The sequence below is a fragment of the Hydra viridissima genome, unplaced genomic scaffold (assembly GCF_058129835.1).
Source record: "Hydra viridissima isolate aposymbiotic clone 2 unplaced genomic scaffold, HvirCarnegie_v1 scaffold_3, whole genome shotgun sequence".
NCBI lineage: Eukaryota > Metazoa > Cnidaria > Hydrozoa > Anthoathecata > Hydridae > Hydra > Hydra viridissima.
Window position 1 is genome coordinate 7,664,786 of NW_028324302.1, and position 24,801 is coordinate 7,689,586.

A 24,801-nucleotide genomic window follows, 5' to 3' on the forward strand; every position below is an offset into this window, starting at 1 on the left:
AAGTAAAATGTTGAATTTATTACTTATTCATAAGCTCTTATGACCTTGATTTTTTTAAATATTAATTTTGTGCTGCATCATATTTAATAATTGTAATTAATTTGTATAGTAACAACAAAACATGATCGGAAAGATCGCCAAAATCAGCACCATTATATTTTTAAGTTTGCATACTTAGGTAGAAAGATGAACGATTTTTTTCGAAATAAATTTGCAGATTCTTTCTAGTATTTTTAATTTTATTTAAACTATTTTTAATATGATTTGGAGACAAAATCAGAAAGAGGCAACAAATTTTTCTGTAGCCTCTCTCTGGTCTTATTTGTGCAGTTTTTTAAATTTTATTTTATATGACTTGGAGACATTCTTATGTTTATACTGTTTACTACGTCATTAAAATTTTTATTCAAAGGTTTATTAAACTTTTTATTAGAAAAGTTAATTAAATTAAATCTATCATCAAAGTATTTGGTGAATTACAATTGTCTTTTTTTGCTTTTTCTTTTGTAAAAAGAGTGATTTTAAATAAGGAAATAAACTTTATAATGCCACAAACATAACACATTTTGTTCTATATTTAAAGTAAATCCGATTTCATGAAATCGACTTTTAAACGGTCCAGATTTTATCAAGGAAGTATTTTAAATTAAATTGGAGAAGTTTAAAATTGCATTTAACAAATTACAACTTGAATCAAATGAAGATCAAGGTAAGAAATGTATTATTTGCAGTATGATTTAAAAAAAAAAAAAAAATCTTGTAATCTGCATTTTTAAATATTGGTATAAATTAATCTTATACCAATATTTAAAAATACAGATTATATTAAATCGCTTCACTTAAAGAAAGTAACTCTCTTGAGACTTTGAAGGGGGATTTCGATTTCATTGTTTGTTTGACTTAAAACTCTCTACATAAATAAAAATTTCTTGCGTCATTTAACGAGCGGGTTCATGTGTGTTAAAATTTTTCACGATTTTCTAACAAATTTTCTCTGAAAAACAAAATAGAGATTCTTAATAAAAATATTGTAAGTACATAAAAACGATATTAAGTTCGAAAAATCGTGTGAATGGTTTTTTTCCGTTTAAAGTCACAAAAGAATTAAGTGAAATAAAGACCATTTTTGCTCTTTTTTGAGTCTTTTACTTTCTTAATCAGAAATATCTTTTCTTTTTTTTTTTTTCCTATTGAGCTTTATATGTGTTAATTATTTAAAATTACTGAATTATTAATAATTTACAAAATATCTTTATCAATCAATGTGATTTATGCAAATAGTGGTTTTAAAAAACGTAAAAGTACGACGAAAAGATTTTTTAAAATTTAAATTACAAAAGTCAAAGGCTTTTTCAATTAACTATATCTTTGGCTTGTAGTTAGTCAGCAAAGTAGCATTTAGAGGTTGATATTTAAAAAAGGTATAATGTTGATTTTGTTAATGTAGAGCATAGATATAAAGGAGTTTACTTTAAGATTATACATGGGTAAAATTCGGAACAAACCTAGATGTACACAATACTTATGCAAACTTCATTACTTTCAGTAACTAATAAAGTATTAAGAAATGAAACCCACCGGAAGTTAAAGATCATTGTTTAATAATGGATTTTTTAAGATTAAACTGCTCCTCAAAACTAATGTTGATACCGTAATTTTAACCGAAGACAACTGAATACTTATAAAAATTCAAATAACAATGATGAATAGTTACAGAAGGAGTTACTATTAGAGGTAATAACAAGAGTTTCTAATTCTTAAAGAACAGTAATATACATTTGCCAAGCAAACCTTTTGCACTTTTTTTTAACAAAAAGGAAAATTACTTGATTCCAGTCAAATTTAACATTAAATAAAAACCTCTCCTAACATTTGCAAATTATTCAAATTACATCCTGACACGTATAAACCTTCTTTAACCGGGCTATACAATTCAGAATTGAAAGTAATAATCTTCTATTTAATATAATTAAGTGATAAAACCATTAGGTTTGTCTGCTGACTAAGTATTATTTGACGTTACATACAGTTACATACAATTGCAAATCTGATTACAAGAATTCAGCATTTTTATATTATTATTGGTATTTTTTCTATCTCTCAAGAGCTCTGTGTAAAAATCTGTAAGTTTGATTTATTATCAATTTTTTGGTCAGATGTACAACATAGTGAGGAAGCTGCAAAACATGTATTCATTTAAAACCAAAAATTATTACTAACCGTAAAAATGAGATACTGATTATTTTGGGCATTTTACACTTACTTTATGCTAGAGCTCAGATCTGCGCGATATGAAAAAGATTTGCCAATATTTTCAGATTACAAATACTATATTTAGATTTAAAAAAATCTATATTTAAAACTATATTTAGATATGCAAAAAATGAAAAAACATTCTTAACCAATATTATGGATTTTTAATTTATTTGGAATTATATTTCATATAATTTCTAAAGAAAGCTTATTTTTTTACTTTTAAAATAATAACATTTTTAGAAATAAATTTCTTGCTAAAACTATTACAATCTAGACAGTGGCAGGTCTGAAGGTTTTTTAGGCCTTTTATCATTATGTAGAAGAAAAGTAATTCTTTATGAATGGCAGCAAAAAAAAAAGAAGATTTTTACTCAAATATAAAATTAAGAATCTGATAAATAAAATGCTTTATCAATTTGTAAAACAATTATAGCACATTTCATCCCTTCACCTTGGTAAATATTCTTATGCCTTTTCCAATCAATATCTTCAAATCTTTCCATGCTTAGAAGATTTAAATCAGATAACCTTTCTTAATCTATTGTTGATCGTCGGTTCATTTATATCTTCAACTTAAAAAACCAGCGTTTATTGCTAAGATTTGATTCTGTCAATAAAAAAAGAGGCAGTATGATCAAATCTAGGAAACATACATTCAATAGCAACTTTATGATTAGCCTGAGCCGTCTATTCCTATTTTAGTTAAAATACAGAAGAGGTTTAACATACGTTAATCAACAGTCACCAAAAAAGTTTCTAATGCATTTTTCTAATGCAATTTATTTTTAAAGTAAAGCTTTACATAAAAAACTTAAATTTTAAGTAAAGTAAAAAACTATCACCATTAAAAGAGACGGCGCAGCGTACTTAAATAAGTGGGTGCCTCTTGAGTTTAAGTATAAATGCTAAAAATGTACGCAAATACGAATTTTACAAAATTAGTTATAATGAATTTTGAGTTCTCGTTTATTTTACGAGGATCTTATTTTGTACTCAAGCCATACTTTGTAAAATGGTTTGATTGATTTATCAACTCCTTGATTTTTATGACATTAACGATACAACAAAACAATCATAATATTAATTTTACATTTCTGCTCATAGAGTCAAAGTTATATGTTAACATTTCTAAAAGTTGAAAAACATTCTTCAAACGATCTTTTTGCAGATGAAAAAGCTTAACTAATTTTTATAAACAAAATGCGTTGCACCAGATGATGAAACGACTGAGTATCATTGCATTGGTTTTTAAAACTCTCAAAAAGGAATTTGTTGGAAAATTATTATAACTGTATAATAATCTAAATTACTTTAAATATGATTTTTCTTTTTTTATATTAATATCTGTAGGTGCCTGAAGCATTACTGGCATCCACATGATATTTTTAACAGGTGCCAGGCAATCCGGACACCTGTTATAATTTTGATAATCATTATGGGCAGTGATACTGTAGTGGGGATCTACACCGTCACCGCCCATAATGATTAGCAAGTAAATTGTATCCCTGAAATAAAAGAAACCTATTTTTTTTGCACAGGCTAATTTCACTTATCTAGAACTCGGACTTCTCTTGTTTCGGTTGCTATGTTTTTTTTAAAATTACTTAGTGTCGAAGAAGCTGGCGGCATATAAACAAAAAGTAGCGTCATATTTTTTATAATTTGAGTGTGGAAAGAAATTTACAGAGTTCAGAAAAGAGCTTTTTAGCTGTTATAATATGGCATCAATTTACATAGAAATTGAAATTAATATATCCTGCGATTTTATTGTTCAAAGCATGTAGACTGCATTATCTATCTACATCCAGCTAGCTATACCTAGGTAAGTTAGTGGTATGTATATATTTCTAACCACGCACGATAACGATAAGCGTCTAATGCCATCATTTAGAAACTATATTAGTATATTTCTGATCTGGATGTCTTGGTGTAGCTAGTAAACTTTTCCCCTCCCTAATTAATACCATTTTATTATAGTTTAACTGACATAGCTTATAGTATAATCATTCATATAAGAGACAGTATACATTATTTAGAAAGTCTAACTGATTAGCACCAATAAGACTATACTACTGTTTACCTAAAAGCAGCAAAAGCTACAGTTATCACTACTTTTAAAAACAGACTAATACAATGTAAAGTAGAGTTTTATATTTTGATATGTTTATGTAATATTATGCATATTCATAAGTTTTTCCATTACTTTTTGCATTTAGATGCTATCAAATATTCGTATGTGTGTTGCTGGAAGTTGAGCTACTGAAAAAGTGAGCTAACAATACTTGAACCCTTATTAAAGTGGCTAAAACTATTTAGATTATGCATTTATGTTTCATATTGTCACATGGGTTTTTTGTTTTATTAAAGATTTAAAAAATTTGAAGTAAAATAAATTAATTGTGTTTAATTTAATAATAGTTTTAATGGTATAAATAATTTAAAGCTTAAAGGAAACAAATATTTTGTTTTTAAACAGAAATTAAAGTTCTACTTATACCACTAATTGTATGATATTGGCAATCACACCAAAAACTAAAAATAAAAAAAGTTTGAGTTAGTGTAGCTAAATACTTTTTGTTTTTTAGTGATTTTACTAAATAATTCATTAAGGTGGTGAATTGCTTAATAAGATAAAGCATTAAAGTGATCACCTAAAATTAGAGTGTTTCAATTAAATAAATGATTAAAAATCTACATATCTATATCTATCTTATCAGACTGGTAGTTGATATTTTTATTCAATTAATCTAATAAAGAAACTTTCCAAATTCTTTTGGAAGTCTTGTAAGTAAATAGTAATGGCCCTACAATTTTTTAAATCTTAATTTATAGTTTGTAATACAGTGATTTATTGAACTTCATTAGGTTAGCAGGTGTTATTTTACTGCAAAGTTCCTACTCTTAATCTGGTAATTTTTATTCTTAATCTAGTAACTTTTCTGTAGCAAGTTAATTTTAGTTACAATTTTAAAAAAAAACAAACTACTAAAAAATAAATTGTTTCAAAACAAAGTCACCTTTGATGAAATAACTGAAAAATAAATGTTGCATAGGATGCTACATCTTCAAAAACAGAATTATCATCATTAAAAAATTCAAAGAAGTCTTGCTAACTAACTTAACAAACATTCATAACCTAAAAATTGTGTACAAATTAACTCAAATGCAAACAGTGTTTTAAAAAATACGACTGAAAAATTAGAGATTTTAGAAGATATATTCAATTTTAATCACAATTGAATTTCCGTTTAAGCAACTTTGAGGGAAAACAATGTTTGTATATAAAACATTTTTAAAAAATACATTAGTTACACTATTAATTTTGCTATACAGGTATCAGGTTTTACTCCCCATTAAGTGTGCATTCAATAGCACCGTTTTCACAACTATACTTGGGTATAGTGCCAAATTAGACATTCTACATTAGATTACTGATTTTAAAAGTTGACTCAAATTACAAAAATGTCTCCCGTAATTAGAAAAATATGTTTTTGTTTGAGAAATACATAAAAATCAACAAATTAGCAGATAAATAACAATTTATCTTGACAAAATAACTCTCAGTTAAACAAGATACAATTTAAAAGTTGTTTTGCAGAATAAATATGTAGTTCATTTTGTCTACATCTCTGGCATGAATTTCTTGCATAACTTTTATGGCTCATTCAGCACAAATATTGGATCTCTGAATTCCTTGTATTCTGCTGGGCTCCTGTGATCAAAATCTTTTTAAGGTCTTCATGGCTGAAGTTGTTGCTTGTTCTAAATTTTTAAAATCATGTTCTGAATATTGCATGACAGAAAAGCATATATCAGACCAAGTTGATGCAATTAAATCACAAATCAAGCGCAATTGATTATTATCCGATATATTTAAAATAAAAGCCAGAAGGGCATAGATTGCTCTTGAATTCCAATCTGGCATTGTGCAACAATGGCAAAATTTTGAAGTTTATAGCTGGAAAGCTGCCATTCACCTTCATAAACAAAAACTCCATGTTGTCTCTCCATTTACAAATTTCACTTTACAAATTTGTTCACCTTGCTTGAAGCTTGACTTCAAATTTTCATAATTTTTTTTGCAGGTTTTCAATAAATTTGTAATGTAATTCTGGCGATTTTAACACTCCTTCTTTAAGAATTTTATTCATAGTATGTTTCAAAATTGTGTCCAACACATGATGCTGACAACTAATAAATTGAAATGGTTCAAGATTTTTTCTTTCAAATTCTCTTTGCAGTTGAATTACAACTCCATTTCTACTCCCAGTATTGATACTTGTAGTATCAGATATTATAACTTTAATACTACTCCATAGTTGAAATTTATCCAACACTTTAACTATTTAACTGTAAATACTAATACCTTTCCCATCATCCAGTTTTAAAATGGCTAGTTTCACCTCCTTTTCTGTATTTTTTAAAACCAAGACTTGATACTCTTTCTCTGACATTCTTTTACCGTCAAAATGCAACACCTAATTCTCATTTTTTAAATTACTTATCATGTGCTTTTCCATTTTTTGAGCTGCTGACATTGTAGCTCTATAAGTCCCAGATTTAGATGGGGTATGTATATTGATACCACATTCAGATAAATTTTTGCTAACTTCTGCTGATTTCTTAATACTTAGTTTTGACTTCTTAACTAAGTTAACAGCCACAGTGGTGTTCTCATATTTTCTCTTAAATTTTTTGTCTGGAGGAATATAATTAGAATCTTGCTCATCATTTTGTTCATTGCCTTCATTGTTGTCACTGACCTTCTACTGTGTCTGTTTCAGGTTTGCTAGGTCTTTCCTGCCAGCCTTAGATGAATGTACTTTAACAGTTTTTGATGTACAATAACCAACTTGACCATTAGTATCCACTTGTAAGAAATAAAATGCTTTGTCTTCATTGCTAAGCCAGTTACCACTTACTTTAGTTATATCAAATAGATAATCCCACTTTTCTTCAAGACATTGTTTAGATTTTTGAACTGAATGATATTTGTTAATGAGAATTTCCACTTTTTTTGTTATAGATCTTTCATTTATTTTTGGTAAACTAAGCTTGAGCCATAAATCAGATAATTCAGATAATATGTGAGATCTTGTTGATTTCTCAAAGTGGACTAGATTTTGAGACCAGGCTTTGATATTTTCAGGTTTTTCAGCTTTCTGTGAGCTTATTCTTGACATTTCTAAAATATAAAGTATACGTTAATTATAATTAACGTATACTTTATATTTTAGAAATTGTAAGTTACATATAAAGCTTAAAATTAAATCTATTTTACATTTTAAGCGCACATAAATAACTTGTTTTAATTATGTTAATTGTAGATTTTAGTAAACGCAAAATAATCACCTTGATTTGAACACACTTATTTTGACAGCAAACAACAATTAAAGATGACACTTGCAGAAGCAATTAGTATTTGATGAATTTAAACAATTTATACATAAAATTATACATTACCATTATTCGTATCATGCAAAACAATAAAAAACGTATAAAAAATGTAAAAAATGTTACCTTTTTAGCTTGTTTCTACAGGGGGATGTTTTTGCAACCAAAGATCTAAAAGCATGTATTTCTATAAACAAATTTAATAATGTCAGCTTTTAAAAATATACCCATTCATTTTTTAAGTGAAAAAATTGAACCCCCTATTGTGTATAGGTAAAAAATAAATATGAAGCTTAGATTTTTTCATTAATTAAAAGGCATTCTCCCAATAATCTTTTAAATTCCTTTGAAACTCAAAAACTATGTCTTCGCATTAAAAGTTTGATATCTGATTCCATCAACCCTTGTACTTATGTTTTTAACTTTGATTACATTAACAAATTTCATCACTGTAACCATTTTTTATAGTGACTGAACTATGGCTAATAATCATTACTTTCAATGTCTGCTATTTGGAGATCTGTCTTGTTTTAATTAAAAAACTGTCTAAACACACAGTTTATTGGCCAGTTATTTTCTTAGAAAATCACTTTAAATATAATAGCTGAATAACATACATATATACATTTATTACAATTCAAAATCACTTTAGAAATTTTATTATATGTATATGTATATTTTATGTATATTATATGTATATATGTGTGTGTCTATAAATATGTATATATATAATATAATATAAAATATTTTAAAAATTGAATAGGGTACAACTGCAGATTATATTATGCAATGGAGGAAGGCATTCATGCTGACCTGTTTCAAGATAGGAAAACCCTTTCTATTCATGAAAGCAACCTAGAAAATGGTCTAGAGCTACAAAGAAAAAGCTGGAAAGTAAAAGTGGGAATATGTGCTATGAGCAAAAAGGTTAAATAGTTCAATATGTTAGTACATGTATACTTCCTAAAATTTAGTAAACTTAGCTCCATTAAAGTGGGCTTAACTATACTTTTTGAATTTAGACTAAATCTAGTGCAATGGAAGAGATTCTTAAACGACTTAAATTTTACCATCATCTAGAGTTAATCACATTTTCTGATCAAACAATCCTTGAGGTACCTGTGGAAGATTGGCCAATTGTGGATGCATTAGTGTCATTTTATTCCACTGGCTTTCCATTAGAAAAAGCAGTTGCATATACAAAATTAAGGAAGCCATTTGTTTTAAATGATCTTGAAACTCAAGATTGTCTTTTAGACAGGTAATTTGAGATCATGAGATGTATTCATACTTAAATATATTTACACATATTTATAGATATAAAGTATACTTATGCATATGTAAGTACGTGCACAAACAAGATCTATTTATAAAAAAATTGTATATATAATGCATTTTTTTAAAAAACTTTAGTCTCTATTTTCTTTTCCTTTTCATTTAATAAATTAATACTTCTGGGGTTTCAACAAATTGGACATTAACTATGAGGTCATTTAGAACATTAGCAAAAAATTGTGAGGTGATACCATTTCAAATTACCATGCAAAAATAAATTTGATTTAAAATTGTATTTTTAATGAAGCATAGAGTAGTTAACATAAAGTAAAACATTTATATAGCTCACAATTCATTCAATTAACACAAAAAAGTTATAACATAATACTAGTTTATAGAAAAAGCTCAAATTTAAATTACATACATACATACATACATACATACATACATACATACATACATACATACATACATACATACATACATACATACATACATACATACATACATACACTCAGTTATATATTTTACTTAAGTTCTTTAAGTTCTTGATTCTTTTGTTCTTCAACAAGAACAATAATGCATTCAAAATTTTAATTTGCAGAAGGCGAGTATACAAAATGCTTGAAATGGCCCGGATTGAAACACCACGATATGCCATATTTGAGCGTGATGATGATAATCAACCAGTTTTAGGACAGGAAATCACTGAACATGATGATGTTATTATTGTAAATGGAGTAACATTTAAAAAACCATTCGTTGAAAAACCTGTAAATGCAGAGGATCATAATGTTTTTATTTACTATCCCTCTTTTGCTGGTGGTGGTTGTCAAATTCTATTTAGAAAAAATGGGAATGAAAGTAGTATGCATTCACCTCGTAGTCATATTCGCAGAAATGGATCATTTATTTATGAGGATTTTATGCCTACAAATGGAACAGATGTCAAGGTAAGCATTGATTTTTGTTACACATGAAACAAATGTTAAGTTAACATCTAATATCTTTGTTAAAATATATTTTTTTGAAATTTGTTAGGTGTATACAGTTGGAGGAGAATATGCACATGCAGAGGCACGTAAATCACCTTTTCTTGACGGAAAAGTTGATCGTACTAAAGATGGTAAAGAAGTCAGATACCCAGTTATCTTGAACAGATTTGAAAAGATGGTTGCTCACAAAGTCTGCAGAGCATTCAAGGTTTAGTTTTATGTTATTATTTAGTAAAGAGATGCTTGTAAGTAGTGTTGTTATTGACTTTGACTAAATCGACTAAAAGTCAACTAGTTGAAAGTCAAAATTAGTTGACTTTGAAAAATTGAATAGTCGATTTAATTGACTATGGGTCTTCTACTGATTGACTAAAAGTCGATTTAGTTGGGTTATCATCCTAAAATCCTAATTTCAATTTTTTCACTTGATTTAACTTTATCAATCTCTAATATTGTTATGATGGTGATCAATTAGTAAAGAGATATCTTTATAAGTAGTTTATCTTGTAAAGATAAATTATTTATAAAGATTGAACCATTCGTAAGATTATCATTCATAATGGTTTTTTTAAATTCAACCAAAATATCTGAACATTGAACCTAATTTGCTGTATCACATAAACTTAACTTACTGTATGTAGCACCACTTCATTAATGCTTCCTTTTTCTCATTATAGTAACTTTTTCGCATCCTGAACTGAGAACCATAACACATTACTTAACATTTTTAAAACAAAATGTTAAGTAATATGTTATGGTACTCAGTTAAGGATGCAAAAAAGTTTTTTAAATCTGCTACCGCAAAAAAGGTTTAACCACCCCATCTGCCCCACCTACCTATGTGACCGCTTCTTATTATATTTTTTGGTAATTTTTTGCTTTAATTGTTGTGAAAAATTATATAAAATGTTCATTCATGTTTTTTTTCTTTACTTTGTGATAGTAATTTCCATTTTTGTTTGTTTATTCAATTTTAATTCATCTAATAGATTAGATGAATCAAAATCAAATAAACAAACAAAAATAAAACAGAAAATACTATCACAAGTAAAGAAAAAAAACATGAATGGACATTTTAGCTTTTTTGTTTACTCTCTTAAAGTGCTATTTGTTTCATAGCATCTAAAAAATAAATTGTCAAGCAACATTAAAGTATATGATTATAATATTCAAATATTATAATCATATACATTAATGTTGCTTGATTTTTAGTTGAAATATTTGAATGAAAAATCTTATTCAAATATTTTGATTAAATTGACTTAAAAAATGTATTTGTCAATTTTGGTCGACTTTGAAAAATACGTTAATTAATTTAGTCAACAGTCGAATAGTTTCAAAGTCATAACAACACTACTTATAAGTAGTGATTAAATATGCCCACTTAATGCATAAAGCATTGGAAACATCTTACAATAACTAGAAATTAAAAAGCCTTTTTGGAAGTTATCACATTTTTTTTAATAATTAAAAGTTTTTATTGTTTCAGCTTGAAGTAACAAAAAACAAAAAATGAAGTGCAAAAAAATATCCTTAGCATTATTTAAAGAATTTTTTTCCTTTTATTAAACAAAGTCCCAGAAAATAGTCTTTTCCTACTTTAAATTAAAGTTAACATAATACATCATAAGATAATTAATTTAAAAATACAACTTTAAATTAAAGTTAACATAATACATCATAAGATAATTAATTTAAAAATACTACTTTGATATTGTTGTTAAAGAGAATTTTAACTGATCATGCTAACTTCTCTTTGTAAACCATTTCTAGTGGATTTAACTAAACTATGGTTTGGCCAAGTGTAAACATTCTTTTAAATACGTTTATTCTTATTCTGTAAAAAAATATTACGGTAGTGCAATTTAAGTATTTCCATGTACTGCAATCTCTGGACATTTTAACAGTTTCTTTAATAAGGATTTTATGGTGCTTTTCAGATAAGTTTTTTAGTTTTTTATGCATCTTTAAAGTTTGGTTAACTTCTTTATTTGACAGATATAAGGATTTTATTGCTTCATTGTAGAACTTAACCATAAATGATTAGATTATATATTGCTTTAAAATGCTTCATAATAATTTAGAAAAAAAAAAAAAAAAAAGAAAAAAAAAAGGAAGATTAGAAAACTTCAATACACCAAAGCAATTTAATATTTGTTTGAGATAATTTTAGAATTACTCTGGGAAGTGATTTTTCTTTGAATCCTAATAAAATTCTATCTTCTGTTGATGAAGGTTCTCTGTAGTTAAAACTTGTGAATATCCAACATTTTATCCAGGAAAGATTTGAAGGGAACAATTTCCCAAACCTTTTGATTGTATGAGAATTTTTTATCGTTATAATTTTGAAACTACCTTAGACATTTAATATTCAAGCTTAAAAAGAATTTAGTTGAAATTTTGAATAATTTCAAGTTTTTTATTCATTTTAATTTTTTTTTTTATTTATGATGTAAACTTAATACATATTATTTATGGTGTTTTTCTTTTTGTAATTTTTGAACCTAATTTTTGATACTTAGCAAACTGTTTGTGGATTTGATCTATTGCGTGCTAATGGCAAATCTCTTGTATGTGATGTAAATGGTTTTAGTTTTGTTAAAACTTCTCAAAAATACTATGATGACTGTGCTCAGCTTCTTGCTGAGATCTTTCTTAAGAATCTCACTCCTCCTGATCAAGAAATTACTGTTGCATCTAAAGAAGAAATAGAGAAAAAAGAATTAGTAGAAAATAATATAAAACCTGAAAATGGTTCAGAGTTGCGATGCTTGATTGCTGTTATGCGCCATAGTGACCGCACCCCTAAACAAAAGATTAAGATGATCGTTTCACATCGATTGTGAGATTTAAAACTTGTTTTTATACATTTATTGCTAAACTAAAATTTTAATTTTAATGTTTATCAGCAAACAAAATGCTTAGTTCTTCTTGTTCAAACTTATTAATTTTATTCTTAAAGTTAATGATAAAATTATTTGAAAGTTTTTCTAGTTATTTGAATTTTCAATATATTTTTTTTATTAAAGATTCCATAATATTTTTGTAAAACATGGTGGGCTAGAAGATGGATGTGTCAAGCTTAAAACTCCAACACATATGCAAGAAATGTTAGATATATGCAGACTTCTTGATGGTGAGGCAGATCAAAGTTTGCTTCCAATCATGGAAGACAGAGTTAAGCTCAACAAAATGAAAAGTGTTTTAGAAATGTGAGTTTATAACTTTATTATAATAGTAAAAAGTTTTTATTTTTACATAACAAATTTTAGAAGTGGTTTTGAAGGTATTTGTAGCTATAACCTGTTATATCATTTTTAAGACCAAAAGAATTGTTCACTTGTAAATGTCTCAATTCTGAAGTTTAAGTTTTCTTTTCAGAACTACCATCTATTTTATAGTTTTTTTAATTACTTTTCAGGTATGGACACTTTAATGGAATTAATAGAAAGATTCAGTTGAAATCGATGTCAGATAAACGCAACATTGGCATAATTAGTAAATTACGAGGAAGAAATAAGGTAGAGCAGCAGAAGGAGACAGAAGAAACAAGATTACTTCTTATTGTAAAATGGGGAGGAGAATTGACACCACTTGGAAGAAAACAAGCTGAGGATCTTGGAAGGGCATATAGATGTCTTTATCCAGAAGGTGTGATCATGCTTATATAGACAGTTTTATATTTCCTATTACTTTGAATTCTATTTTTTAGTCAAAATCCAATAACTTTTGTAGTGCAAAAAAAAAGAACTTTTCTCATTCTATAAAAGTTCTCATTTATTTTCATTATATGCTTATAGCAAAAGTATCCACAAATTTTAATAGCAAATATCAATTAGCTTCATTTTCTTTCCTTATCAACTGGATTTCTTTAAAATGCATTTGTATAAAGGTAGTGTGATGCCAGGTGGAGGTCTCTTAAGATTACACAGCACCTATCGACATGATCTGAAAATTTACTCCTCTGATGAAGGCCGAGTGAAAATGACAGCTGCAGCTTTTGCCAAGGTAAAAAAAAAAAAAATTAATAATCCATCACAAGTCATTCTTTTGTTTCAAAATTGATAAATTTTATTAACAGGTTCTTTCTTAAAAAATTATTTGGTTTAAAAAAAAAAACTTTAATAAAAGTATATATGTATATAAATGATAAAAGTAAATGAATTTTTTGAAAGAGTTTTAAATGTTATGGGTATGATTAATGGTGCTCTTTTTTTTATGATCTATCTTGTCAGTATACCTAGTTGTCATATTATTTTGTAAGTAAAAAAAATTTGTATGTTCAGGGCTTGTTAGACCTAGAGGGTGAACTAGTACCAATTCTAGTGAGCTTAGTTAAAAATGACAAGTATGTCACTGGTATTCTTGATATGCCACCAAGTATAAGTGCTAATATGCAAAGGTAATAATATTTAACTTTGATATGTTTTGGTTAAAGATTAAACTATATTTTCTTACTTTAATACATTGCTTTTGTAAAATCTTGAGGATTGAAAACTGATCCTTTGGAGAGACTACGTATTTAAACTTGTATAAAACACAAGAGTGGTCTAAGCTGCTCCACCAACAGAATATATAATAAAAAAGAGGTCTGTGGAGAGCACGCACCAATAAACTAACCATTAACAATGATAACAATAATTAGGTTATAAATGCCACATTTTACAACACCCACTTATAATAATTAGATAATTAATGTCATTTTCCACATGCTCCTTTACAATAATTAAATTATTACTGTCAATTTTAACAGCTTTGATCAGCTTTGATCAGCTTTGATACAGTATTGTCTTGATGCAGATCAATATTTCTATATTAAAAAAAAAGCTTTTAGTAAGTATATCACTCGTGTTTTAATTTGAATATGAGACTTCAAATATGCAAAATGGGCTAGGCAAAAAAACTTTCACAAGTATCAAAGTTTACATCCAGTAATATAGCAGTACTGAACACAAATTATCCAATTTAGGTCCCAATACTGCTGTATTACAAAATGAATAGCTAAATGATAAATAGAATACTTGCATAATGAAAACTGAATAGTATTATTTTTAGTAAGTATTTTTAATTGATGAAAAAATACTAATTAACTTAAAATATTTCAAAGTGCTAAAGTATCAAAAATGAATCATATAATTTAATGAATATTATGTTATTAAAAATATAATATATTATTCACTCCCTATTTTATATACCAATTATGGCAGCTAAAAAGAAAACAAATAATGTCTTTTAAAGTTACTGTTTTTTTAATGTGCTTTAATGTCTTTCTTGAATAACTAACACTTTCTTACTTAGGGTCAAATCACAAATTCATGATAAATTGCGCTCAAAAGATGATTTCACTGAAGAAGATATTACAAATGTAAGAGATTTACTATTTTCTGGCATACTAAATAATTTAAAATGATTATTACAATGTTTCTTTTTTTAAAGTTTACCACTTCCAAAAACGGTGCAATTGCTCAGGCAATGCGAAATGTAAAAAATCCTCACAAGAAGTGTGAGAAAGTCTATCAGTTGGTATGCGATATTGTTGAACAGATTAAGCTAATGTGCATGCAAGAATTTGAAAGTAAATGTTATTATGGAGAAGGACTGAATCACTTAAAACACCGATGGGAAAAACTTCAAAAAGACTTTAAAAATGGCAACGAGTTTGACATGAGTTTAATACCAGATATTTATGACTGCGTCAAATATGATTATCTCCATAATACGTAATAATATGTTTAATATTTTAAAAATAAATATTTATAAGATTCTGAGTTTTTGACATTTTTTTAAAATTGCGCTTCTCAAAACATGAAATGTATGTTTTTGTTCTGCATACATAGAGCTCTAAATTTGCAAAAGCTTCCTGAACTTTATGCTGACACCAAATCTCTTGCTGATATAGTAATCCCTCAGGTATCTACTTTTTTTTTTAGTTAAGAATTATTTTTATCAATAAAACATCTTCAACAAATAAAGCTTGATTATACTTTTGTCATCACCATGCCATTTTTTTAGGAGTATGGGATTACTAGTGAAGATAAAATGAAAATCTCAAGGGAAATGTGTAGTGATTTACTGCTAAAAATTAAATCTGATTTGAACTCAATTGCTATGCAACAAGGGAACAATTTAAATCAATCGTAAGCATTTCATGTCAAAGTATGTATTTCTGCAATAGATTGTACAGTTTGATTCAGTCTAATGCAATATTTTGTTGGGTGTTTTAGTACCTTTATGATGTACAACAGTTAAAATATATTTAAGTAATTACAATAATTGGCACTCAATCTTTAGTGCATTGCGTGATATTGATTCACCTGATAGTTATGTGAGAACTCGTCTTTATATCACCAGTGAAAGCCATGTCCATTCTTTAGTAAATGCATTGAAAGAGGGGAGGCTGTTTAAGGTATTTTATAATTTACACATGTCCATTTTTTGTTGTTGAAAGACTAAAAGTCTAGAGAATTCATAGCTCTTGCTCCTATATACATTCCTCCAAACTTTTAAATTATATTTAAATGGTATAGTGCAGAAAACTTACTTGAATTACTCTGACTTAACTTTCAGTTTGTTTGAAATGCAAAAAGAGCCCTGTCTCAGGTCTGAAAGCCTGATTTTATTGAATCAACTTAATACAATTTTTGTAATAATTTTTTACAACTTTCTTAGATGCATTAGCCTTAGTAATAGAATTTTTTACAACTTTCTCAGGATGCACTAGCCAACTAGCTTTGAATCATGTGTAAATAGATTTTGAGGGGCCCTCTTTTTTAACTTTATGATTGAGCTTAATGGATGAAATAAATTTACATGTTGTTTTTGAGAATGTTTTCTAAATTGAGGCCTTAACAAAGACTTTTCTAGAATATACTTGTTTCTGCAAACAAAACTGCAGATATTATCAGTTTTGTACAGCTATAATCCAGTTTTTATCCCTATGAAAATTTAAAACCCATCCACAAACTGGTTGATGTTGTTATAAGATAAAAGTCTCAGAAAATGAATGTATTAATTTTGCTCTAGTTTGCTTCAATTAATAACATTTCACATTTTCCCACTGATTTAGTAAAATTCTTATCTTTCTGAAGAAGGATTTAGGTTTTTTAGTTGCATTTCCACTTGTTGATGTGGGAAAAATTAATTAGCTACAAGTAAGCATAATTTAATAAAAATATTAAAACCCATCAAGGAAGTTTTTAAGTAATGCATAGTAAAATAGAATGAAAAAAAAAAAAAGTTAATATTTTAATTTTTCCAATCCCTAAAAATGGATTTTTCATATTAACACACAGATAATTAACAGTTTGTGTTAATGGTTTAATTTATCAATTATCTTCTTTGAATTTCTCTGGGGCCATCTTCATAATTTATTATTGTTAAAGGGCTCTGAAGATTCAATGAGCAAGCAAGCTTTAGCTTTTCTCAACAACACTGCTGAGCTGAATTACCTTACACAAATAGTCATTATGAAATACGAAGATCTGAAGGCTGATCCTGGATCTGATGAGCGTTTCAAAATTGAAATTTTATTTGCGTGAGTACATAACAACTTAAATTAGTAAAAAAAAGTGTGAAGATGATAACAACTTAAGAAAATAAAAAAATTGTAAAGGTGATAACAGTTTAATCAAAGTAAATAAGCCTATTTTTTTATGAACATTATATCAGTACTGTGAAATATTGCTATACAAATATTTTTTGTAATATCGAGTTATTATTTTTTTCTAATCCATCTGAATTTCTTTTAGGCCTGGTGTAAAATGTCCAATTACTCCTGATGATGTACTAAAACTGCAAGAAGAATCAAAATCAAATAATTGTGATTATATGATTAAAAAGTATGTGGAAGAAGACTCTGTTTTACTGGAGATGGCCTGCGATGAGCAAAAGGCTGGTTGGTTATTTTACAAATATCTTACTCTAACAGCATCATTTGAAATTAGTTATGGATAAAACCTCTTCAGGCTGTTTTTTTTTATAAAAATGATTTCAATAACCTGATTATTATGCAAGTAAATTCATTTCATATTTGATATTACGTAACTTTTCTTTCTCTTTTATTTTGATAGGTGATTTTTGTTAATTTGAAGATGCCAGACCAAAATCTGAACAGATTGTCCATCACTTATCAATTTTTCAGAAAAGACTTCCAAAGTACAAAAAAATTTTTTTGACCATGTTTGTGGCACTGTGACATAAAACTTTTTTGACCATGTTTGTGGCACTGTGACATAAAATGTGTGTGTGTTTTTTTTTTAACCTTGAAGCCACTAAAAAGTTAGTAAGTGATAGAGTAATTTAGTTTTCAGATTTTGGATCAACATTCTCAAACTAAGAAAAATTACTTATCAAAGTAAAAGGGAGGATCTTAGTGTCAACCAGTGCTATTACTATAATAACTTGAAAAAATTAAGTAACAAATCTCTAGTTTGTTTGTGTTAGTCAAAATGACAATTCTTGTTGAAAATAAGAAAAAATTAAAAAAGATAATGAGATTAGAATTAAGTTGTAGAAGATTGTTTTATTTTAATAGACTAAAGAATAATTATATACTTTCACCATATTTAATGAAAGTTTTTTAAAGAGTTTTAAAAAAGATGCAAAACCCACTATTTGAGGTCTTACCAAATTGAGTAGTAAAAATCATAAATTTTTCATGGCTATAAGATTTGTTTACCGTAATAAGGTATTGTGATATGTGGGCTTAGTAAAATCATTTTTTATTAATTCTATGTGAAATTTAAGAAAATTGTTTTACATATTTAGCTGAACTGAAGCAGAAAGCAAAGACGAAGGTGTTTGCAGAATTGCGGCGTGGTGGAAATTTTGGTGATTTCTCAACAGGTATTTAAATCTTTGTTTTAATTTATTATCTTTTTTTAAAAATGGTTATCATTATGATAATTTTATCTCTATTCTCAAATGATTTTTTTATTTGGTCTTTTCACAAGTCTTGAGATTATCAACTTGTATGTTAGTATGTCAAAACTAAACTTGGAAGTTTGGTTTTTCTGTCTGCTAACATTCCAGTTTTTGTAAAGAGCTAATAACTGTAAATTGCTTCATAGTGTCTTGCAGCATTTAAACTGTTATGTTGTTAATGTTTTAGTTTAGACTAGTCATGTTTTTTTCATTAACAATTGAAGACCACAGGGGAAAAAACAGACATGTCACGAATTTAAATATTTTTTGTTATCCCCCTTTTTTTCTTCTTCCCATATTTAATAGATCTATGTAAACAAATTAATTACACCTATGTCATATATATATATATATATATATGTGTGTGTGTGTGTGTGTGTGTGTGTGTGTATGTGTGTGTGTGTGTGTGTGTGTGTGTGTGTGTGTGTGTGTGTGTGTGTGTGTGTGTGTGTGTGTGTGTGTGTGTGTGTGTGTGTGTGTGTGTATATATATATATATGCAGTAGCATGCAAAAGTAAACAGATAACTTGAGATAACTTTTGAATGAAAAGTCCAATTTCTTTCAAGTTTTCACTGGAGTGTCAAAAAATTGATTACAATTCTAAAAACAAATGAATTTTTACTAAACATAAGCAATCTAATCTTAAAAGGTAATTTTATTGAAATATGCATGTGCAAAAGTATCCGGGCAGAAAAAATATTTGAAGTAGATTTTTTTTAAAACATTTTTTGATTAAAAATAATGTAATTTAAAGTAAAATTCTTTAATACTTCTTCGGGAAACCCTTGGCATTGATTAATGCTTGACAGCGACAAGGCATTGAGTCCACCAGCTTCGTAATCATATTATTGTTCGACCTGAAAATTCTCGATCAAGGTGTTCCCATAGATGTTCAATAGAATTAAGGTCAGGACTTAGCGAAGGCCATTTCATTAATCAAATTTTTTTGGTCTTGAAAAAGTTTTTCACAAAGGTTGAAGTGTGCTTTGGGTCATTGTCCTGCTGAAATATCCATCCTCTAGGCATTTTATCTTTAGCATGTGGTAGCATAACATCCTTAATGTTATCTTTGTACATATTTTTGTCCATTATGCCATCAACCAAATGGATAGGACCGATATTATCTTTATTGAAGCAACTCCAGACCATAACGTTTTCACTTCCGTGCTTTACTGTTGGTAGCTGGTATTTAGGATCGTTTTTATGGCCTTTTGGTCGACGAACATATCTAATACCATCAGATCCAAATAACATTCTGCCCGGATACTTTTTGCACGCGCATATTTCAATAAGATGAACTTTTAAAATTAGATTTTTATATTTAGTAAAAATTCATTTGTTTTTAGAATTGTAATCAATTTTTTGACACTCCAGTGAAAATCTGACTTTTCATTCAAAAGTTGTCTCAAGTTATGCGCTTATCTGGTTACTTTTGCACACTACTGTATATATATGAAGACCACACAGGAAAAAACGGCAGTCACATTTTGTAATTTTTTAAGTTTATGCCTGTGTCCTACATATAGTCATAGATAGTATGTACTAAACTACTTTTCAAGTGAAAAAACGAAAAAAAATAAGGAAAATTAGAGAAGAAAAAAACCCTATCCAATGGAAAAAGAGGCAAAGTCCATTATTTACAAAGAAAAAAAGCTAAGTCACAAAAACTAATGCGATAATAAGCATCACGTGATCTGAGAGTCCAATGAAATGCAACGCTGATGAAAACAACATTAAAGATGGTGGATGTTGTTGAACAAGTTCATATTGCAAATAACCCCAAAGAAGAGAAAAATAGTTGGAAGAGCAAAAGAAAAACTAAAAAGAATAAAAAAATTTTAAATCACACAATGGGATCAAATTTACAAGATTTAAATGTTTTGAAATCGTAACAAAATGATAGGGCATGTTTATTGGCTAAGTTTAACTTAATGTCCAATAAAGGTTTGCAATATTCTTTTCTAGCTGGGCTTATTTTTTCCAATGCCAGGGTTTCAAATAAAACTGTTAGTATTGTTGAGCCTGTAAGACTATACAAGAAAAAAATTACAATTTCTTTATCAAAATACAAAGATCTTCAGGCCCTCAAAAAATTTACATCAGTGCCTGAATTTTATGACAGTTTGAAACATGATGAAACTAATGATGATCCACTAGATGAACTTCCAGACAATTAAATATATTATAAAAAAAATAAGAAAAGAAACTAATTCTTTGGTTTCTTTTCTTAGTCAATCAAAATTAGTTCTTTATTTCTTATAATGCAAACGTATTTTTGTTAATTTTTTTTTCTTCTATTTTCCTTTTGTACTTTTGCTGTTTTGTTAATTTTTGTTGTTTTGTGTAAGTCCTACTGAGTCTACTCAGCTTTGATGGGTATGATTAGTTGGGGTAAGGTAAACTGGGGTAGGCATTGCTCTGACCACAAAATCTCCTAGTAAGCACTGGTAACAAGCTGATGAATGCTTTTCCACTGGCCCTATGATCAATTTATTCCAACAGCTACTTTATTATCTTGCGAAATTAGTTTAATAAGTTTTCAGTTGAATTTAAGAACGTTAACAATGGAAAAAAAAGGAAAATGTACAAAACAAGGGAAAAAAACCAGACTCCATTATAACCCTACTTACAAAATATTCTTATAGCTTTATTAGTATAAAAGATTTAGGCAATATTTCTGTAGAATTAGACTGTGAATTGGACAATCTCCTAACAAAAATAATGACAGGGATACTTTATTTCATAATTACCATTGCAGATGGTTTCAAACTTTAAAATTTAAATAACTCTAAACTACAAAAGTGTGACTCTGCCGTTTTTTCCCGTGTGGTCTTCATATATATAGTTGGAGTCCGTCAAAAAACACTGGTGTGGTTTAAGCTCAGAAGGAGCTTATATTTTTTGTTACTTCAATTGTAATACTTCTTGATATGAATGAATTTTTAAATTCATAATTTGATTTTGTAGATGAAGAATTTAAAACTTATTTTTTTGTAATGCACAAGTTGTTGGAAATTAGAAATAATCTATAGAACCAAATTTTCATAACAAACATTAAACATTCAACGATCATTTATTAAACTCATAACAGCTACCGAAAAATATCCTCTGCATCATCAACATTTAACCAATGGTTGATATTTTTCGCTAATAGAATGTCTAACCTTCTTTTTTCTGCTACAAACTATGCAGATAAGTTTCTTTAGTATTCGTACCATGCGTAATCAAAACACAATCCTGTAAATTTATATCTCTGGATTTTTTACGAGCCATGTAAAACGTTTTTCAATAGTATTTGTTTTTCTGTGTAATCCATAAATAATATAAAAATACACAACGATTGAGCATTAACTACTTACAATTAGGCACCCGCATAAAACCTCGGAGAGGAAGTGGAGTAGTGCCGTGCTATGAACCATCCACTGTAATAGCTACTGAGAACAGACCCCCTTTTGATGGTAAGTGTAAGAATTTTAAAACGTTTTTAGTAAAATTATAACCTTTACTGTAAGATGGATTTTCACTTACATACTGTTTTAAAAAAAGTGTAAAAAGTTCGAACCAAATAGTTATTGCGCGTGCTTACAAGAGATTTGCTGATCGAAAGTTGCAGATATTAGGATTAGTAATTAGAAGATCTTTCATACGCGTTTTCTTCTCGCGTTTTCATCTCGCGTTAATTATTTAATTGTCATAGCATTCAAAACATTTAATTGTCATAGCATTCAAATAGTTTACGTTGGTTTTAGAAGTGTTAGAAATGCTACCGAATCTTCATCCTTTACAAGTCCTTCACAATTGTTTGCGCCAAAAGCAGATAAATGCTTTCATCGACCACATGACTGAAGGCTATAAAAATGAGCAATCAAATGCGTGGAAAAAGAAAAAATGAGTTTTGATCGAAAATGGTTGGGATCGGAGATCTTAGTGTCTAAAGAAAGTTGTTAAAGCTGTGCTTCTGTAAATTTTAGCCCAAACAACAACGAAAACGATTTTTTTGAAATCAAATTTATGAAAAGTAGGTTTAGGAGAATAAACTTGTTATTATTTTTTAATATTTATGTTTTATTAACAAATACATCATTTGTATCCTTGTATCGGTGTTTTCGTAATCATAGACTTGTTTTTGTAAAAACAATTAAGTTGAAATTTACCTAAAAAAAAAAAGAATCGAAACTCAAAACCGTTTAGAGACTTTGAAAGGTTTTTTTAAGAAAAAAAGTTTTTTTTTTCAAATAAGTCTCTATCAATAAAACCTCAAGATTTTCAATGCCAATTTGTTATGTTAAGAAAGTTATATAAAAACAAATTGGTCATTTAGTTCTACAAGCTATTACCACAACCAAATTCTCATTTGCTGAATTAACTGTAATAAATAAAATTAGGAATAATAAATAATAAGGAATAACAAGTTAAATTCGATAAAAAAATACGCATCAATGAACTTCGTAATCAAGGATATGCGAAAGTCGTGAAGAGACATGACTTAATTCCTTTGCGACTCTTCACGAATCGTGATCTAGTTAGTCACGAAAAGTCGTGATTCGTGAACTATTGTGGAATTTGTTGTAATAACTGGCCGACAGGTTTTAGCTTTTTTTAAAACGGCTTAAATATTGGTAGATTATACTTATAAAAGATTTTCACCATTGCAATACATGTCAAAGTTTTATCAGACATAGATTGCATAAAAAGAAGATACCAGAGCTAGTTTAATTTAAGATTAAATACAATTCCCCAAGAGACAGCAGTTGTGAAGGTAAAAACGTGTATCCGCTTTATCTGATCAAAATTCATTAGATTCCTCAAGTTAGTTGTAATGTATATGAACATCGAAGACCCAACTGGTAGAAGGCATTAAATTGATATTATTGATTTAAACACAAAGAGCTATATTTTATTTTATATTTTGATAGAAGGCATTTAATTGATACTATTGGTTCAAACACAAAGAGATATATTTTAAACACGGTTCATGTAGACCAAAAGGACGTTTTCCTAGAGGCCAAAAATAGACATTTTCTTGTAAGTTATTAAATACAACGAGTAAGGCAAGTTTGAACTTACTAATGATATGGTTGTGTCATTCCAAAAAATCAAATGCAGCACGTTGTGAAGTTAACTGGGTGTTTGGTAACAAAAATAACTATTTTAAAAGTTAGAGTAACGATATAGAAGGTTGGTAGGAAATTCCAAAACAAGTTCCTAAACACGTCATGATTAGCCCTGCTTAATATACGAACAATTGAGGTATACGAACAATGGAGGCATCGCGTTACTTTGAATGAAACAAATGAGAAAAATTTAGAAAGGTTTGAGCGATTTTTTAATTGAATCAAAGCCTCATTTAAAAAACGCTCGAATGGAGCAGTCATTTAGAGTATACAACAAATCACGAGTTTTTATAATGATAATTTTTTTACCTGAAGTTTTTTTAGCAGAATTCAATTTCAATGTTCAGTGAAAAGTTACATTAGCCTAAACACAATATAAAGTATTCCAGTCCAGATATTCAAAATAAAGTAATTATTATACTCGATTTTCAGATTACTTAAGAAACTAAAACCTAACTAAAAAATAGTACAAGTACGAGTTACTGTAAATACGAATTGTCGTAAAATTACTAGACCGTATAATGTTTAAAAGTTTATATGTTTAACTTATTTTTATGTCATCTTAACTTATTAACTTTTACTTTTATTGGATTAGATGACGTTAAGCAAAGAGAGTCAAACAGTTACATTTCAATTAATTTTAATATAGTTCTCTCGATCAAAGTTCTTCAGCTAAATTACTAATGCTTTTATCTCAACGACATAGATCAATTATAAATATTACAGATTGGTGCTAAGGATACAAAGAACGCTGTAAGTATTCAAAATGTATTGCTATCACATTTCCTATATTTCTAGGAGCTTTTTTTTTTTCTTCTCACAAAACAAACTTGGATTGCTTTAA

At 27.9% G+C, this 24,801-nt stretch overlaps 1 protein-coding gene across 8 annotated transcripts; it reads left to right on the top strand.

Annotated features, from left to right (window-relative positions):
- Positions 1-585: 585 nt before the first annotated feature.
- LOC145201366 (inositol hexakisphosphate and diphosphoinositol-pentakisphosphate kinase 2-like) lies at positions 586-22,938 on the top strand. Of its 8 annotated transcripts, none has more exons than XM_090083213.1 (21): positions 586-709; positions 4,473-4,523; positions 8,414-8,577; positions 8,673-8,911; positions 9,530-9,878; positions 9,967-10,128; positions 12,443-12,762; positions 12,950-13,132; positions 13,342-13,571; positions 13,813-13,928; positions 14,207-14,322; positions 15,219-15,285; positions 15,357-15,640; positions 15,758-15,830; positions 15,933-16,057; positions 16,212-16,326; positions 17,303-17,454; positions 17,669-17,814; positions 18,687-18,764; positions 22,209-22,301; positions 22,593-22,938. In XM_090083213.1, exons 3-21 carry the CDS (start codon positions 8,440-8,442, stop codon positions 22,733-22,735), a joined length of 3,129 nt encoding a protein of 1,042 aa, XP_089939339.1. In that variant the 5' UTR covers positions 586-709; positions 4,473-4,523; positions 8,414-8,439; the 3' UTR covers positions 22,736-22,938. The 8 variants fall into 8 exon arrangements, 7 of the variants coding, with proteins under 7 accessions (XP_089939339.1, XP_089939338.1, XP_089939341.1 ...); XM_090083212.1 differs by lacking the exon at positions 586-709 and adding an exon at positions 1,274-1,421; XM_090083214.1 differs by lacking the exon at positions 586-709 and adding an exon at positions 1,545-1,734.
- The last annotated feature ends 1,863 nt before the right edge of the window (positions 22,939-24,801 follow it).